The sequence below is a fragment of the Rhinopithecus roxellana genome, chromosome 13 (assembly GCF_007565055.1).
Source record: "Rhinopithecus roxellana isolate Shanxi Qingling chromosome 13, ASM756505v1, whole genome shotgun sequence".
NCBI classification, from domain to species: Eukaryota; Metazoa; Chordata; class Mammalia; order Primates; family Cercopithecidae; genus Rhinopithecus; species Rhinopithecus roxellana.
This window is the reverse complement of record NC_044561.1, coordinates 85851582-85870222: the sequence shown is the minus strand read 5'-3', so window position 1 is coordinate 85870222 and position 18641 is coordinate 85851582. Positions and strand designations below refer to the sequence as shown.

General features: G+C 39.4%; 1 protein-coding gene across 3 annotated transcripts in view; it reads left to right on the top strand.

The window, feature by feature from the left end:
* The window catches only part of PCSK2 (proprotein convertase subtilisin/kexin type 2), a 249377-nt gene that overhangs the window by 176213 nt on the left and 54523 nt on the right, over window positions 1–18641 (top strand). For all 3 annotated transcript variants that reach the window (XM_010381469.2, XM_010381468.2, XM_010381470.2), the window contains one exon: window positions 2115–2191. In XM_010381469.2, the coding sequence (XP_010379771.1) occupies window positions 2115–2191 (77 nt within the window). The remainder of the gene's footprint in view (window positions 1–2114; window positions 2192–18641) is intronic.

The window sequence follows — 18641 nt, the reverse complement described above, 5'->3', positions numbered from 1 at the left end:
GCAGGCCATCTGTTTGAAAAGTACACACTGCCAACAATGCCAAGTTGTAATTATTAAACTTTCTAGCTAAGAGCAAGTCTCATCTTTCTTTCTAATTATGCATTCAAATATTCAGAAATTAAGCCTTAGAATTATTAAATACCAGGGATCGGTTATTTCCCCCGTGCATTAAACTTTTAGAAGAGAACATGAGCCATCATCAGAAGTTTCTTCCAGAAATAACTCCCAGAGAAGCCCTGAGGTCAGCTTGGAATCAACCCAACCTTCTCACTTTCGGTGTGATGGTACAATGATAATTCAAGTTCTTAATGATGACTCTGAATCATCTCACTCCTGAATCATCAGAGATTAAATTATGTTCACCAAACAGCTAGTATTTTCTAAAGCAGGAAAATTGACTAAAGGATTTCAGTAAAAAGTTAGAGAAGTCCAAACAAAGCAAGCATCTGGCAGGCCTTGGTAACCAGAACATTAAATTCACCAAACACCACCTGTTCCAAATGTCCATGTTAATGGCAATTATAGAAAACTCCAGTATCATTCAAGGCCAGTTTAACTTATTCCTGTACACAAATAACTTTATGGGAGACAGCATTGCAATTCAAATCAATAAATGACTCTGTTTGGCTGTAGAAGCATAAACAGAACCCTTGCAAAATATTGTTCCTCCTTGCTAGAAACCATTTGATTTTTAGCCAGAAAACATACAGCCATACAGCCAAAAAAGAATAACAACTGTTTGCCTTCCTTAATGTTCAGTGTAGACTGTTACCCAAGGAATTAAGCATTAGTCATCAAAAATTAATTGCAAAGGCAACAAAATAATTGGGGTTCCTGAGTTATCATCCATTTCAACATTCAGAGGCCAATTTGACCCCAGACAATACACTGTCTTTCTTCTTGTTATAAAAGATGTCTCAGAGTTCTGAGGGTTCTCTGCTGTAAACTCTGCTCTCAGAACTCTCCAGGTCCTCCTTCCAACCCCCGCCACGTCCGGCCAAACTATCTTCCCAGAGTCAGGAGCAGAGCCAAGAGCATCACCCAGGCAGACCCCGGTGGTAATTATCAGCCCAAAAGATAAGCCCAAGCTGGAAAGTTTGAGAAGCCAGTCATTCAAGCAGCAGCTACAAAGGGACAGACACTCTCTAGTTGTCCCTCACTGACTTCATTTCCCTCTGCCAGCCTGATAGAAACGTGGTCTCAGTCTGCTCAGGCTTTGCCCCTGCCTCCCTGTCTCCAGAAGTGCCCTCAAGCTTCAAAAGACTCACACAGCCTTCCAGAGAGGGAGACAGGGGCCTAGTGCTGGTTTTCATCATCTCTCCACTCCGGCTTCTGCAGTAACCCCATTCCCATTGGCCTCGGTGGTCAGTTCACCCAGATCCTGCCTAAACCCTGGATGCTCATTGTCCTGATCACCCGAATGTCCTAGGCCAGCTGGTTCTCAGAGTCACATCTTCACCAACCTCAACCTCCCACAAAATGATTATTACAACTACTGGTGATTTTGTCATCTAAACAATCAAAACAAAAATTAATGGAGTTAGTGGAGTTGCTCAAAAAGGAATAGGTTGGATGACAAAGAATAGTACACTTTTGACCATATGCTGTAGGGCATAAGAGTTCATACAGATACTTATTGAAGTCTGTAATAGTATATTTCTTTGTTCGATCATTCGATTGATGTCTGTCCCCGCAACTAGGCTATAAGTTACATAAGGGCAGGGATGCCACCATTGTATTCCCATACTTAGCAAAGTCTCTGACATATATTGGACTCTTCATGATATTTGTTGAGTGAATAAATGAGGTCAATTGTGGACAACGTCAGGGCCTCAGGCAGGGGTTTAACACCCATAAGGCGAAAGGAAACCAGCCTATGTCAGTCTAAAGGAAGAAGCTGGATGTGAACCTTCCATGTAAAGCAAGGAAACTCTAAAGGCCATCTCACTCCAAGGACACGCTTTGGCTCCAACACAATTTTGTAAGGGTTGGTCCAGTGCAGCACACTAACCCAGCACTCCAGGGAAGACTAGAAACATTTCAAATATCCCAGCACTTTCCCTTTACTGCGCCTCTGGCTGTACGGACCTAATGAGATGCCTTGTGTTTTTCAGAATGCCGAAGCAAGTTACGACTTCAGCAGCAACGACCCCTATCCTTACCCTCGGTACACAGATGACTGGTTTAACAGGTAAACCGGGACTTGGGAGGGCTCTTTGACTTTAGTCTTTGGAGTTTTGTTTTACTTTGTTTTGTTTCAGGCTTGACTACCACCAGCAAAATAATCCCCATGCTTCATTAAATTATATTGTGATTTTTCTTCTTAGTGGCTACATTCTCTAAAGTGGAATTTTTAATATTACAGTCTTCCTTTAGAATAATCTCTTGACTGTTTTGTTCTGCTGAACTTGAAATTATTTGCCACTTTAATCCATTAAAGAGAAAAGGAAATAGAAATAAGAAGTTCTTTCTCAACCCATTACAAGGTGATTTAAAACATGCTGATTTTGCTTTATATGCTTTAGCTACTGTAGAGAAGTGTTTTGCTCCATGGGTCTGTGTCTATGTGTTTTTGAAAAGTATTCTGTTCGTTTTCTACTATAATCTCATGGAGTCCCTTTCAACAAAACACTAAGTGTGATTGGCAGAGGTTTGAAGTATTGCTTAGGATAAAGATCCTATGATGTCAAACTACCCAAACAGTCTATCCAAGAGAATAATTATCCTTCAGCCTGTTTTGCCACTAAACATGGAAATGTGGTCTCTTTTTTCTTCAGGTAAACATTTTGCTTAAATGGTTAATTACATATAAGAGACATGAAGAAATAAAGATATGCAGCTTGCTCAATCAATGAAAGAATATTCTAATTTTTAAACCTAGTGTTTCCCTGTTATTGATGTCCTTGGGTGAAGTTCATAAAAACACATGAACTTCAATTAGTTGTATAAAAATATATGATGTGCAGAGCACTTTACCCATTTTTTTTTATTTCTCATGGCACTCTAAGTAGTAGATAAAACAAGTGTTGTCATTTTCAGTTTAGTGATAAGCAAACAGGCTCAGAAGGGTTGAAGGGCTTCCTTAGTCAAACAATTAAAATTCAAGTCAAAGCCAAGATTAGCCCCATGCTTCAAATTGTTTCCAAATCCACATTTGTACTATTCTTTGCTAAGTATCATTTGTATTATTTGATACAGGAAGCATGACCAGAGTATGTTCAGGGGTAGAGCCTCAGCAGACAGGAAGCTTAGATTCTGTCTCTAAAGTTAGCAAGTTGACCTGAGACCCCTTAGTCTCATCAGGAGTTGACACAGGGTACACAGGTTCTGGGTATAAATGCAGAAAAGAAGAAAAAAGAAAATAAAGTTTAATTGTGTAATATTTTGTAAAGATCATTGCTGATGTCAGATAGCACAATTCATTCTCTAACCGTGTCACCTGCAACCTGAAAATGAAATGCAATGCTTGGAGGTGTGTGTTTGGAGTATGAGAATGTATAAAAAAGGTCTGAAAACTTTTGGCATGAAGTGTGTTTTACCTCTATTACTTCTAACCCTAGATCCTAGCATATCTTTAGCAAATAAACCATTTCAGACACAAGAATGTGAAGTTACCAAATGCATGCCGTTAAACTGGGGTTTAGACAGAATTGGTAATAGCTATCCAGAACATGGTGCTGAGAAGAGCTTTGAGAGGGTCTGGCTTTTCAGCAGGATTGATTACCAACTGTCTGCATGAATATCAGAAAGTGCAGTGGCAACACATCCACTGGCTACTTGCTATCTTTCTGTAGCTAGTAGGTACTAAATTAGTCTTTGATGGATTGATATAAGCACAAAAATATAACCAATGGAATGATTTTCTCCCAATCTCATTTTCTGAACCCAAACAAAATCTGCCCTAGCCAAATCTTCCTGGGCAAGGTGCTGTAAAAATACTCCTTAAAAAAAAAAACTAAAAGGTTCCGTTACAAGGTGGCCAAATAGGAACAGCTCTGGTCTGCAGCTCCCAACATGATTGACACAGAAGATAGGTAATTTCCGCATTTCCAACTGAGGTACCTGGTTCATCTCATTGGGACTGGTTGGACAGTGGGTGCAAGGGGTTAGGGAATTTTCCTTTCCTAGCCAAGGGAAGCAGTGACAGACTGTACCTGGAAAAATGGGACACTTCTGCCCAAATATTGTGCTTTTTCCACAGTCTTAGCAACCAGCAGACCAGAAGATTCTCTCCCATGTCTGGCTCAGCAGGTCCCATGCCCATGGAACCTTGCTCACTGCTAGCACAGCAGTCTGAGATTGACCTACAAGGCAGCAGCCTGGCAGAGGGAGGGGTGTCTGCCATTGCTGAGGCTTGAGTAGGTAAACAAAGTGACTGGGAAGCTCAAACTGGGTGGAGCCCACCACAGTTCAGCAAGGTCTACTGCCTCTATAGACTCCACCTCTGTGGGCAGGACATAGCTGAACAAAAGGCAGCAGAAGCTTCTGCAGACTTAAACGTCCCTGTCTGACATCTCTAAAGAGAGCAATGGTTCTCCCAGCATGGCATTTGAGCTCTGAGAATGGACAGACTGCCTCCTCAAGTGGGTCCCTGACCCCCATGTAGCCTAACTGGGAGAGATCTCCCAGGAGGCGCCAACAGACAGCTCATACAGGCAGGTGCCCCTCTAGGATGAAGCTTCAAGAGGAAGAATCAGGCAGCAATATTTGCTGTTCTGCAATATTTGCTGCTCTGCAGCCTCCACTGGTGATACCCAGGCAAACAGGGTCTGGAGTGGACCTCCAGCAAACTCCAGCAGACCTGCAGCTGAGGGACCTGACTGTTAGAAGGAAAACTAACAAACAGAAAGGAATAGCATCAACATCAACAAAAAGGACATCCACAACAAACCCCCATCTGTAGGTCACCAACATCAAAGACCAAAGGTAGATAAAACCACAAATATGGGTAGAAACCAGAGCAGAAAATCTGAAAATTCTAAAAACCAGAGGGCCTCTTCTCCTCCAAAGGATTGCAGCTCCTCGACAGCAACAGAACAAAGCTGGATGGAAAATGACTTTGACGAGTTGACAGAAGTAAGCTTCAGAAGGTCAGTAAAAACTAACTTCTCCAAGCTAAAGGAGCATATTCTAACCCATTGCAAGGAAGCTAAAAACCTTGAAGAAAGGTTAGACGAATGCCTAACTAGAATAAAGTGTAGAGAAGACCTTAAATGACCCGATGGAGCTGAAACCCACAGCACAAGAACTTCATGACGCATGCAAAAGCTTCAATAACCAATTCACTCAAGTGGAAGAAAGGGTATCCGTGATTGAAGATCAAATTAATGAAATAAAGCAGGAAGACAAGGTTAGAGAAAAAAAAGTAAAAAGAAATGAACAAACCCTCCAAGAAATATGGGACTATATGAAAATATCAAATCTATGTTTGATTAGTGTACCTGAAAGTGACAGGGAGAATGGAACCAAGTTGGAAAACACTCTTTAGGATATTATCCAGGAGAAGTTCCCCAACCTAGCAAGATAGGCCAACATTCAGATTCAAGAAACACAGAGAATACCACAAAGATACTCCTCAAGAAGAGGAGCCCCAAGACTCATAATTGCCAGATTCATCAAGGTTGAAATGAAGGAGAAAATGTTAAGGGCAGCTAGAGAGAAAGGTCGGGTTATCCAAAAAGGGTAACCCATCAGACTAACAGCAGATCTCTCAGCAGAAACCCTGCAAGCCAGAAGAGAATGGGGGTCAATATTCAACATTCTTAAAGAAAAGAACTTTCAACTCAGAATTTCATATCCAGCCAAACTAAGCTTCATAAGTGAAGGAGAAATAAAATCCTTTACAGACAAGCAAATGCTGAGAGATTTTGTCACCACCAGGCCTGCCTTACAAGAGCTCCTGAAGGAAGCACTAAACATGGAAAGCAACAACCAGTACCAGCCACTGCAAAAACATGCCAAATTGTAAAGACCATTGATGCTATGAAGAAACTGCATCAACTAACGAGCAAAATAACCAGCTAACATCATAATGACAGGATCAAATTCACATGTAACAATATTAACCTTAAATGTAAATGTGCTAAATGCCCCAATTAAAAGACACAGACAGGCAAATTGGATAAAGAGTCAAGACCCATCAGTGTGCCGTGTTCAGGAGACCCATCTCACGTGCAGAGACACACATAGGCTGGAAATAAAGGGACGGAGACAGATCTACCAAGCAAAAGAAAAGAAAAAAAAAAAAAAAAAAGCAAGGGTTGCAATCCTAGTATCTGATAAAACAGACTTTAAACCAACAGAGATCAAAAGAGACAAAGAAGGCCATTACATAATCAATTCAACAAGAATCAATTCAACAAGAAGAGCTAACTATCCTAAATATATATGCACCCAATACAGGAGCACCCAGATTCATAAAGCAAGTCCTTAGAGACCTGCAAAGAGACTTAGACTCCCACACAACAATAATGGGAGATTTTAACACCCCACTGTCAATATCAGACAGAACAACGAGACAGAAGGTTAACAAGGATATCGAGGACTTGAACTCAGCTCTGGACCAAGCGGAACTAATAGACATCTACAGAACTCTCCACCCCAAATCAAGAGAATATACATTCTTCTCAGCATCACATCACACTTATTCCAAAATTGACCACATAATTGGAAGTAAAGCACTCCTCAGCAAATGTAAAAGAACAGAAATCACAACAAACTGTCTCTCAGACCACAGTGCAATCAAATTAGAACTCAGGATTAAGACACTCACTCAAAACCACACAACTACATGGAAACTGAACAACCTGCTCCTGAATGACCACTGAGTACATAATGAAATGAAGGCAGAAATAAAGACATTCTTTGAAACCAATAAAAACAAAGACACAACATACCAGAATCTCTGGGACACATTTAAAACAGTGTGTAGAGGGAAATTTATAGCAGTAAATGCCCACAAGAGAAAGCAGGAATTATCTAAAGTCGACACCCTAACATCACAATTAAAAGAACTAGAGAAGCAAGAGCAAACAAATTCAAAAGCTAGCAGAAGGCAAGAAATAACGAAGATCAGAGCAGAACTGAAAGAGACAGAGACACAAAAAAACCCTTCAAAAAAATCAATGAATCCAGGAGCTGGTTTTTTGAAAGGATCAACAAAATTGATAGACCACAAGCAAGACTAATAAAGAAGAAAAGAGAGAAGAATCAAATAGACACACTAAAAAATGATAAAGGGGATATCACCACTGATCCCACAGAAATACAAACTACCATCAGAGAATACTATAAACACCTCTACACAAATAAACTAGAAAATCTGGAAGAAATTGACAAATTCCTGAACACAAACACCATCCCAAGACTAAACCAGGAAGAAGTTGAATCTCTGACTAGACCAATAACAGGCTCTGAAATTGAGACAATAATTAATAGCATACCAACTAAAAAAAGGCCAGGACCAGACTGATTCACAGTCAAATTCTACCAGAGGTACAAAGAAGAGCTGGTACCATTCCTTCTGAAACTATTCCAATCAACAGAAAAAGGGGGACTCTTCCCTCTTTTTATGAGGCCAGCATCATCCTGATTCCAAAGCCTGGTAGAGACACAATAAAAAAAGAGAATTTTAGACCAATATATCTGATGAACATCGATGTGAAAATCCTCAATAAAATACTGGCAAACCGAAACCAGCAGCACATCAAAAAGCTTATCCACCATGACCAAGTCGGCTTCATCCCTGGAATGCAAGGCTGGTTCAACATATGCAAATCAATAAATGTAATCCATCACATAAACAGAACCAATGACAAAAAACACATGATTATCTCAATAGATGCAAAAAAGGCCTTCAACAAAATTCAACAGCCCATCATGCTAAAAACTCTCAATAAACTAGGTATTGATGGAATGTATCTCAAAATAATAAGAGCTATTTATGACAAACCCACAGACAATATCATATTGAATGGGCAAAAACTGAAAGCATTCCCTTTGAAAACTGGCCCAAGACAAGAATGCCCTCTGTCACCACTCCTATTCAACATAGTGTTGGAAGTTCTGCCCAGGGCAATCAGGCAAGAGAAAGAAACAAAGGGTATTCAGATAGGAAAAGAGGAAGTCAAATTGTCCCTGTTTGCAGATGACATGATTGTATATTTAGAAAACTGCATCATCTCAGCCCAAAATCTCTTTAAGCTGATACACAATTTCAGCAAAGTCACAGGGTACAAAAATCAATGTGCAAAAATCACAAGCATTTCTATACACAAGTAAGAGACAAACAGAGAGCCAAATCATGAGTGAACATCCATTCACAATTGCTACAAAGAGAATAAAAAACCTAGGAATCCAATTTACAAGGGATGTGAAGGACCTCTTCAAGGAGAACAACAAACTGCTGCTCAACAAAAGAGGACACGAACAAAAGGAATAACACTCCATGCTCATGGATAGGAAGAATGAATATCATGGAAATGGCCATACTGCCCAAGGTAATTTATAGATTCAATGCCATTCCCATCAAGCTACCAATGACTTTCTTCACAGAGTTGGAAAAAACTACTTTAAAGTTCATATGGAACTGAAAAAGAGCACACATTGCCAAGACTATCATAAGCAAAAGGAATAAAGCTGGAGGTATCATGCTACCTGACTTCAAACTATACTACAAGGCTACAGTAACCAAAACAGCATGGTACTGGTACTAAAACAGATATACAGAACAGAACAGAGGCCTCAGAAATAACACCACACATATACAACTACCAGATCTTTGACAAACCAGACAAAAACAAGAAATGGGGAAAGGATTCCCTATTTAATAAATGGTGCTGCAAAAACTGGCTAGCCATATATAGAAAGCTGAAACTGGATTCCTTCCTTATATCTTTTTTTAAATATATATACTTTAAGTTCTAGGGTACATGTGCACAACGTGCAGGTTTGTTACATATGTATACATGTGCCATGTTGGTGTGCTGCACCCATCAACTCGTCAGCACCTATCAACTCGTCATTTACATCAGTTATAACTCCCAATGTCATCCCTCCCCCCACCCCCCTCCCCATAATAGGCCCCGGTGTGTGATGTTCCCTTCCCATGTCCAAGTGATCTCATTGTTCAATTCCCACCTATGAGTGAGAACATGCAATTTTTGGTTTTCTGTTCTTGTGAAAGTTTGCTGAGAATGATGTTTTCCAGCTGCATCCATGTCCCTACAAAGGACACGAACTCATCCTTTTTTATGGCTGCGTAGTATGTCATGGTGTATATGTGTCACATTTTCTTAATCCAGTCTGTCACTGATGGACATTTGGGTTGATTCCAAGTCTTTGCTATTGTGAATAGTGCCACAATAAACATACGTGTGCATGTGTCTTTATAGCAGCATGATTTATAATCCTTTGGGTATATACCCAGTAATGGGATGGCTGGGTCATATGGTATTTCTAGTTCTAGATCCTTGAGGAATCATCATACTGTTTTCCACAATAGTCGAACTAGTTTACAATCCCACCAACAGTGTAAAAGTGTTCCTATTTCTCCACATCTTCTCCAGCACCTGTTGTTTCCTGACTTTTTAATGATTGCCATTCTAACTGGTGTGATATGGTATCTCATTGTGGTTTTGATTTGCATTTCTCTGATGGCCAGTGATGACGAGCATTTTTTCATGTGTCTGTTGGCTGTATGAATGTCTTCTTTTGAGGAATGTCTGTTCATATCCTTGGCCCACTTTTTGATGGGATTGTTTGTTTTTTTCTTGTAAATTTGTTTGAGTTCTTTGTAGGTTCTGGATAGTAGCCCTTTGTCAGATGAGTATTTTCTCCCATTCTGTAGGTTGCCTGTTCACTCTGATGGTAGTTTCTTTTGCTATGCACAAAAATTAATTCAAGATAGATTAAAGACTTAAATGTTAGACCTGAAACTATAAAAGCCCTAGAAGAAAACCTAGGCAATACCACTCAGGACATAGGCATGGGCAAGGACTTCATGACTAAAACACTAAAAGCAATGGCAACAAAAGCCAAAATAGACAAACGGGATCTAATTAAACTAAAGAGCTTCTGCACAGCAAAATAAACTACCATCAGAGTGAACAGGCAACCTAGAGAATGGGAGAAAATTTTTGCAATCTAACCATCTGACAAAGGGCTGATATCCAGAATCTACAAAGAACTTAAACACTTTACAAGAAAAAAAACAAACAAATCCATCAAAAAGTGGGCAAAGGATATGAACAGACACTCCTCAAAAGAAGACATTTATGTAGCCAACAGACACATGAAAAAATGCTCATCATCATTGGTCATTAGAGAAATGCAAATCAAAACCACACTGAGATACCATCTCATGCCAGTTAGAATGGTGATAATTAAAAAGTCAGGAAACAACAGATGCTGGAGAGAATGTGGAGAAATAGGAACACTTTTGCACTGTTGGTAGGACTTAAACTAGTTCAACCATTGGGGAAGACAGTGTGGCAATTCCTCAGGGATCTAGAACTAGAAATACTATTTGACCCAGTGATCCCATTACTGGGTATATACTCAAAGGATTATAAATCATGCTACTATAAAGACACATGTACACGTACGTTTATTGTGGCACTATTCACAACAGCAAAGACTTGGAACCAACCCAAATGTCCATCAGTGATAGACTAGATTAAGAAAATGTAGCACATATACATCATATAATACTATGCAGCCATAGAAAGGATGAGTTCATGTCCTTTGCAGGGACATGGACAAAGCTGGAAACCATCATTCTCAGCACACCATCACAAGGACAGAAAACCAAACACCGTATGTTCTCACTCATAGGTGGGAATTGAACAATGAGAACACTTGGACACCAGATGGGGAACACATCACACACCAGGGCCTGTTGGGGATGGGGGACTGGGGGAGGGATAGCTTTAGGAGAAATAACTCAAGTAAATGGCAAGTTGATGGGTGCAGCAAACCAACATGGCACATATATACCTATGTAACAAACCTGCATGTTGTGCACATGTACCCTAGAACTTAAAGTATAATAATAATTTTAAAGAGAAAATTTAAAAAACTAAGAACACTAAGGAAATGTCTTCTCTCTTAAATATTTCATTTGTAAACTTGTTCTCAAAAGTATAATTTTAAACCAGCTAAAAACCTCCAATTAGGACTAATTAGTGCTTAGGGCAATAAAACTCGTCATTGTCAGTGGTAAGAATTCCCAAGTGTCCAATTACCAGAGACACAGTCATAGTGACTCAGGCGAGCATGATCCCCATGCCTTAGGGAGCCAATGACTAAGACAGAGTGTCCACTTTGACCAGTAAATGGGTGCTTTTCAATTATCAAGTCATTTTCAAAGATTCTCACCCACTATGGCTTGTTATTACAAAGACTGGATGATGCCAGCACTCAAATCACAAGTACTTTCAATACATAACTACCGTTGTAGATGATTATGGGAGGCTGATGGGGTGAAGCGCAAGTCCACAGCACCAGGAGAATCCTTAGTTCAAAACATCACCATCGTCCTGGAGATGATTCCTGCTTGACTGAAGGAGAATTTGAATGAGACGTCTGTTCCATGAGTGTAGGATATGTTTATTTAAAAACCCCTCTGGGATGAAATGATATTATGCCTGATGTTTTCTTCAGTATTACTTATGGCTTGAGGCAGGAGGGAAGAGAATGATTGGAATATAGAGGCAATAAAATTGGTTATGAGTTAATCATTGTGAAAGCTCTGTGATGAGTACATGGGATTTTACTCTATTTTTGTATATCGTTGATTTTTTTCTAATAACAAGAAGTAAATTTAACAAGCATAGGGCATAAAAAGAGGTAATAACAGAACTAGGACTTCAGTTTGGTATCAGGAAACTGTTTTGGTGTGCAAGCTTCCAAGGAGCTTGCAATGTCATATGATTAGGCAACAGATGCCCAAGTTACTACAATGCAAAAATGTAGCCCAGACTAAAATAACACAAGGAGATCTAATGCAAGTTGAACAGTTACTGTATTTAAGGCACTGTTCTGTGTTTTGCATGTATTCATTCAACTAATTATCGTAAGAACCCTCTGAAATAGGTATTATGATTTTCACCATTTTGGAAACTGAGGCACAGAGAGGTTAAGTTACTTGTGCAAGGTTACAGGGCTACTAAGAAGTGGAGGCAGGATTTGATGCCAGTGGGTCACCGGTCTAGGATTTTATCTAAGGCAATAGGTAGAGTTGGGAGTAGGGAACAAATGTATCCCAGGGCAAGGATACAATCTGGACAAAGATAGGCTGGCGGGGAGGTGCAGGATATGTTCAGGAGGTAGTCTGGATAACTGCTGTGGGATTTGGAGGCCCGTGCAGAAGGCAGCATTCTAAGAAGGATCTGCAAGTAAGGTGGAACCTAAAAGCGTTGGAAAAGTTGCTAGGATGGTTGGGTCAGAACTGGGCCAGGGGCGTAGATGAGGCTCATTCTCTCATTACGCTCAGGATATGCTTCTACTCTCAGAAGCCCCAATGGCCTGGAGCCTGGCACTTGTTCTTGGCTGGCACAGGACCCAGCATGAACCTCCTACCAGCTGTGCAGACACCAAGGCATACCACAATTTCTTCAGGTGTTTTCTGGGCATGGGCACCAAATCCAATGCCCCACCTCTGTTCAACAGACTTGGGGCTCTTGAGAAATGCTGGCATCAGCATGCCCTGAAACCCCAATATAGGGCTGACATGCTGACCAGGGATAGGCCTGCTGCAATTAACTATTCCAGCCACACTGACTGCCACAAAGGCTAGTTACAACGCAGGAGTAATTGTTCACAGGAAAAGGCAGTGGCTCTCCAGCACGAGATTCTCACTGCTGTGAAAGTAGAAAATAAAATGCACTATAGAGGACACCCAAACAAAGAAGTAAAATGTGCCCCTTGGCTGGGAGACTGAGTTCAATAGCAACAAATCTCTCCTAGGTTTTCCTGACACTTTAAACCATCATCTCATACCGTCTGCACTTACTCGTTGTTTTCCTTTATTAAACTCCAAGCCAAGGGTGCTTTAGGAAAACAAACTTCATACATATGCAGAACTGCTTTTAGGGAATGTGTATATTGGAATAGCTTGCCTTGTGCTTGATTTGCTTTTGTTGGATTATTCCTGTTTAAGCAGAGCATGTGTATTTATTCTACTGTGAACCATTTAATAATTACATGCAGTATCTGAGCTCCAGGGATGAACTTGAAACACAGTTAAGAAATTTTCAAAAAGAGTATAATTTTCTCTTAGCTTGCAATGAGCAAAATACATTTGACCAAACAAAATAATAATAGTAATAGTAACTCAAATTGCAAAAAGGTAGAAAATACACATTTAATGAGCATCGGTAAGGTGCAAAAGAGATAGAATTGATTTGCTGAGAGGTATCAGGATTTAGTACCACATTTTTTTCATTGCTGGCACTCAAAAAATATTGACTGGCTGGTTGATGGATGAGTGGCATACCTTTTCAACCATGGCAAGATGTTGAGTGGCCTTGACATCTGTCCATTTTGAAGCTGCCTGCTGCTTTCAAGGTCTGCAGCCCACGTTTTGTCAATAATCTTGCAGGCCTGCTCGGTTTTAGGTCAATGTTTGGTGATGCATTGCAGATCTGTATTCCATTACTGTGCTGTTGTCCATAAAAATCCCTCTTGCATAGCATTTCTTTGACAGGCATTCACCACTGAAATGTCATCCCTGCCATTGATGATATTTATGAAGCGTCAGGGGATGCAGCATACTCTATCTATTAAGCCCTAAACAGTGAGAGATTCTGGGTTAGATGCAATTCTTGGCTGCAAAAAGTTTACTATAAATTCAGGAACAGAGAAGACATTTATTACTCAAGCAAACAAAATGGAGGGAAGGAAGATGGATAAATGGAGGCTGAAGAACATTTATCTCTTTGTGAGCTAATGTGATTGATAGCATTAGTTAAACCTTCAAATAAGAAAGGATTTCTGGGATTAACTTTTATTTTCTTATTAAAAGTCATATTTCATTCTGAAGAACCCTAAACAACAGGCCACAAAAAAAAAATGTGTGAGAAAAATGGCCCTCTCTGGTTGGCTATTTTCACAGTGATGTAAGCTGCTACCTCACCCTGGTGACACTTAATGGTTTCCCTTATGTCTTTATGAACTAATTCTGAAACACCTCCTGGATAATGAAATGCAAACTGCTTTCAAAGACATAGTCTAACTACTTTTCATGTGAGCTTTACAACTACCTCATCAGTCGATATTAGCTCAAAGGTTACTGCTTGTAACAAACCCTTTCTACATCCAAACCAGAGCACAGTGAAATCCAACAGAGTTTAATATTTTTTAATTTCTAGTCCCCTACCTGGATTAGAAAAGTATTTATTATTTAAAGTTTTCCTTCAGCTAAAAGGAGTAGATGTAATATAGACTTAGGGGTTATGGAGAAAACTATAAAGATTGTAAAAGAAAGACTTATATTTGGGTATAATTAGTTCCACTTTGTAAGCTAATGTATACATGCCATATAGAGATTTTATGGTCCTCAGGTGGCAATAACTCTTTCTTAAGAGAGAAAAAGACAGCACCTTATGTAGACAAATGTAATATTATGTTAATCGCTTGGTATGGAATGAGTGATTCCTGAGTCAGTTCCCTTATCTATAAACTGGGACTAAAGCTCCCACCTTGAAGGCTTGTACTGGGGATTCGAGACAGGTATAGAGTCCTTGGTGCAGAGCATGGCACATGGTGAGCACTGTGGGCAGCCAATAGAGTTGTGAAATTCAGCAAAGAGATTTCTACAGGACCTAAGTCAAAGATTATTCAATGACAAAGAAAAGTAGGAGAATTTATGCTACAGGAGTAAATGGATGGCTCAGCCAATCACCCACCTTTCTCAGACATCTGCTCTCTCATTTAAGCTTTTGACAGAAAGTGGATAACGGTCAGCTCAAGGTTAAACTTTCTGTCAAGACTCTAGTGCCTGTGTTTCTACATTGCTGATTGAAAAAAGAGTTATAGCTAAAGATACCTTGTATGCATGAGACAAAGTTGATCTATTAGGAAAATTGAAATGTCTAGCATCTGGCCTCAGAAAGATCAGGAGTCTGCTCACTTCTCCAGAAAGCAATGGGTGCTTGCCAGCAGACTCAGGGACTTCCCCAGAGGCAGCTTTGCTCATTCTCACCTATCGCCTATTCTAACCTATTCTGCCTGACCTATTCATCTCTCATCTATTCTATCAAGTAGGCCTTTGAAACCCCAAAATCTTACCCTGTAGAGCTCATTGGACATTAGCCAGCAAATGCGGTAAATGCCAAACTAGCCAGGAAGTCTCTGCATTTCAGTTCTAATATGTCTAACACTGGAGCTGCTTTCTCCAAAGTCAAGGCTGAAAAGACTGCAGCTGGCCACCATGGGTCTTCTGTTGTCTAAGAACCTGTAGATGTAGAGAGACTGGAGACCAGAAGACAAAGACAGCCTCATGTGCATGAACTTGGCCAAGCTGCACACTGGCTTGCTGACTGATCTGTCTTATCTCCTTATCTCTGTGAATGCAGATCCCTGAAACACTGTTGTAGAAACTGGCTGTCAGAAACAGAACTAAAGAGTCAATTGAAACAACCATAGGACCAGTAGCCAGGAAAGTAGCCAGGAAAGAAAGAGAGGTTAAAAAAAAAAAAAAAAAAAAAAAAGAGGAAAAAATATCTCCACATCAAAATTATCCTAAAATCCAATATTCCAAAATATCTGAAAAAAATACGCCTAAAAAACTAAAACTCAGGGTGTTAATTTGTACCATGTGAAATTGGTTCTATGAAGCAGTCTTGAAAAAGACTTTATAATAAGTTATTTTTAGTTTGCTCAGAGTGATAAATGCATGGATGACATCTATTTTAAAGAAAACTAAATGATGGGGGAAACATAGGTGAAAACAAAAGCATGGACATGAAAAGAACAAATTGCAGCTGAAAAGTACAGCCTGTGGAATAAAATCTCAATAAATAGGATAAAATCTAGCCTGGATGCACTTGAGGAGATAATTATCGAATTGAAGATAACAACCTGTTTATCAAAAACCTACAGCAAATATTATTCTTCATGGTGAAGCTTTGATAGCATTCTCTAAGTCTGGGACAAGATGTGGGTTCTCCCTAGCATCTCTTTAATTCAACACTACGCTACATTTCATAGCCAATCAAATAGTTATAAATCTAAGAAAAGGTGTGAGATCATTAAGAAGAAAATTATAAAATGTGCAAAAGACATAAAGGTGTCCTAAATTAATAAAGTGACATACTAAGTTCACGGATAAGAAGACGGAACAATATAAAGATATCATATCAAACTAATACATTAATTAATTGCAATTTCAATTAAAGTTTCAATAGATTATTCAGTGGAACTAGACAAAACTTTTTTAAAATTGATATGGAAAAACAAGTGGCCAAAATAGAAGAAGACAAATAAGGAGGAGGAAAAAAGGAGAAAAAAGAGGAAGAGAATGAAGATAAAGAAGAAGAAGATGAAGTAGAAGTTCGACAACAACAGAACAGCAGCAAGACGGGAAGTTTTGCTGACCGGATACCAAAACATTACACAGTGGTAATAATATGAGATTGTAGGGTTAGCATAGAGAGAGACAAAAAGGTCAAGAAAGAGAATAGAGAGTGCAAAAACAGACGCCACATAAAAGGAACCCTAATATATGATTAAGATAGCAATAAAAATGATAAAGATGGAGTGAAGGTATTCAATAAATGGGATAACTATGTACATGGGGGGAAATAGGCACCCACTCCACATACTAAGCATAAATAAATTCCAGGAGAATTAAAGACCTAAATGGATATAAATCTTTTAGGAAAAAAATAAAAACACCTTTATGATCATGACATGGGGGTGGATTTCTTTCTTTTTTTCCCCAATTGATTTGGAAGTTTATTTTGCCAAAGTTAAGGGTCATGACCCATGACACAGCCTTAGGAGGTCCTGAGAACAGGTGCCCAAGGTGGTTGAGTTCAAGCTTGATTTTATATGCTTCAGGGAGACATAAGACATTAATCAGTACATGTGAAATAGACATTGGCTTGGTCTGGAAAGGCAGGACATCTCGAAGCAGGGGCTTCCAGGTTATAGGTAGATTCAAAGATTTTCTGATTGGCAATTGGTTGAAAGAGTTATTATCTAAAGACCTGGAATCAGTAGAAAGGTGTGTCTGGGTTAAGATAAGGGTTTGTGGAGACCGGGGTACGTTTTATGTAGATGAAATCTCCTAAGTGGCCACTCTTAGAGGCAATAGATGACAGATGTTTCCTGTTCAGACCTTTAAAAGGTGCTAGACTCTCAGCTAATCTCTTCAGGATTGGAAAAAGATCTGGAAAGGGCAGACGATTCCCTACAGAATGTAAATTAGGGATGGATTTCTTAAACAAGCCACTAAACCACATGGAAAAATTAATGATTGATAAAGCTGGCTACATTAAAATTAAACACTTTTGTTCAAAAAAAGAAGTCACAATAAATAAATTTGGAAGACAAGCCACAGACTAGAAGACATGTGCAGCAAATTTTATGGGAAAAAAAAGGCTTAATATACAAACTTTGTAAAGAACAGCTACAAATCAATGAAAAATAAATAAATACCTTAATAGAAGAAATGGGCCAAAGTTATTAACAGGCAATTCACAGAAAAGAAAATCTAAGCCAAATAACCTATGAAAAGATTATCTTGCTAGTGATGAGGAAATGCAAAATGAAACAATAACATACCATTTCATACCAAGTGGACAAGCAAAATTGGTAACATTCGACAATGATCAATGTTGAAAAGGATCGAGCAACAGGATTGCTTGCACCTTGAAGGAGGTAGTACATAGTCATATAACCTGTTTTAAGTTACACAAGAAGACCTCAGAGAAACTCTTCCTTATGTGTACACGGAAATAATAAACAAAAATGTTTCTTTTCAAATTATTTGTAATGGCAAGCGAATTGCAAACAATCTAAATACCTATCAATAGAAGTATAAATAAATAAATCACAGCATATTTATGAACGGACTACTACACAGCACTAAAAATGGATGAACCAGAATTCACGAGTTAACTTCAGAAATTGTAGCAAATAAAGCCAATTTTACGTAGACAATATACTAGGAAATTTTTATATAGAGTTTGAAAACATGCAAAGAGTGGCATATATGCTTACGCATACCTGATTATAAGCTCATAAAAACATTCTGAACAGCAAACTTAGTACAATCATTACCTCTGAGGAAGCAAAGAGGGGAAGGAATGGCATCAGAGAGGGCCTCAATTGTATCTGTAAAGATTTATGTTGTTTCTTGGGGGGTTTTTTTGTCTTTGTTTTTTGTTTTTTGAGACGGAGTCTCGCTCTGTCACCCAGGCTAAAGTGCAGTGGCTCCATCTCGGCTCACTGCGACCTCTGCCTCCCTGGTTCATGTGATTCTCCTGCCTCAGCCTCCTGAGTAGCTGGGATTACAGGCACATGCCACCACGCCTGGCTAATTTTTGTATTTTTAATAGAGACGGGGTTTCACCATGTTGGTCAGGCTGGTCTCGAACTCCTGACCTCTTGATCTACCCACCTCAGCCTCCCAAAGT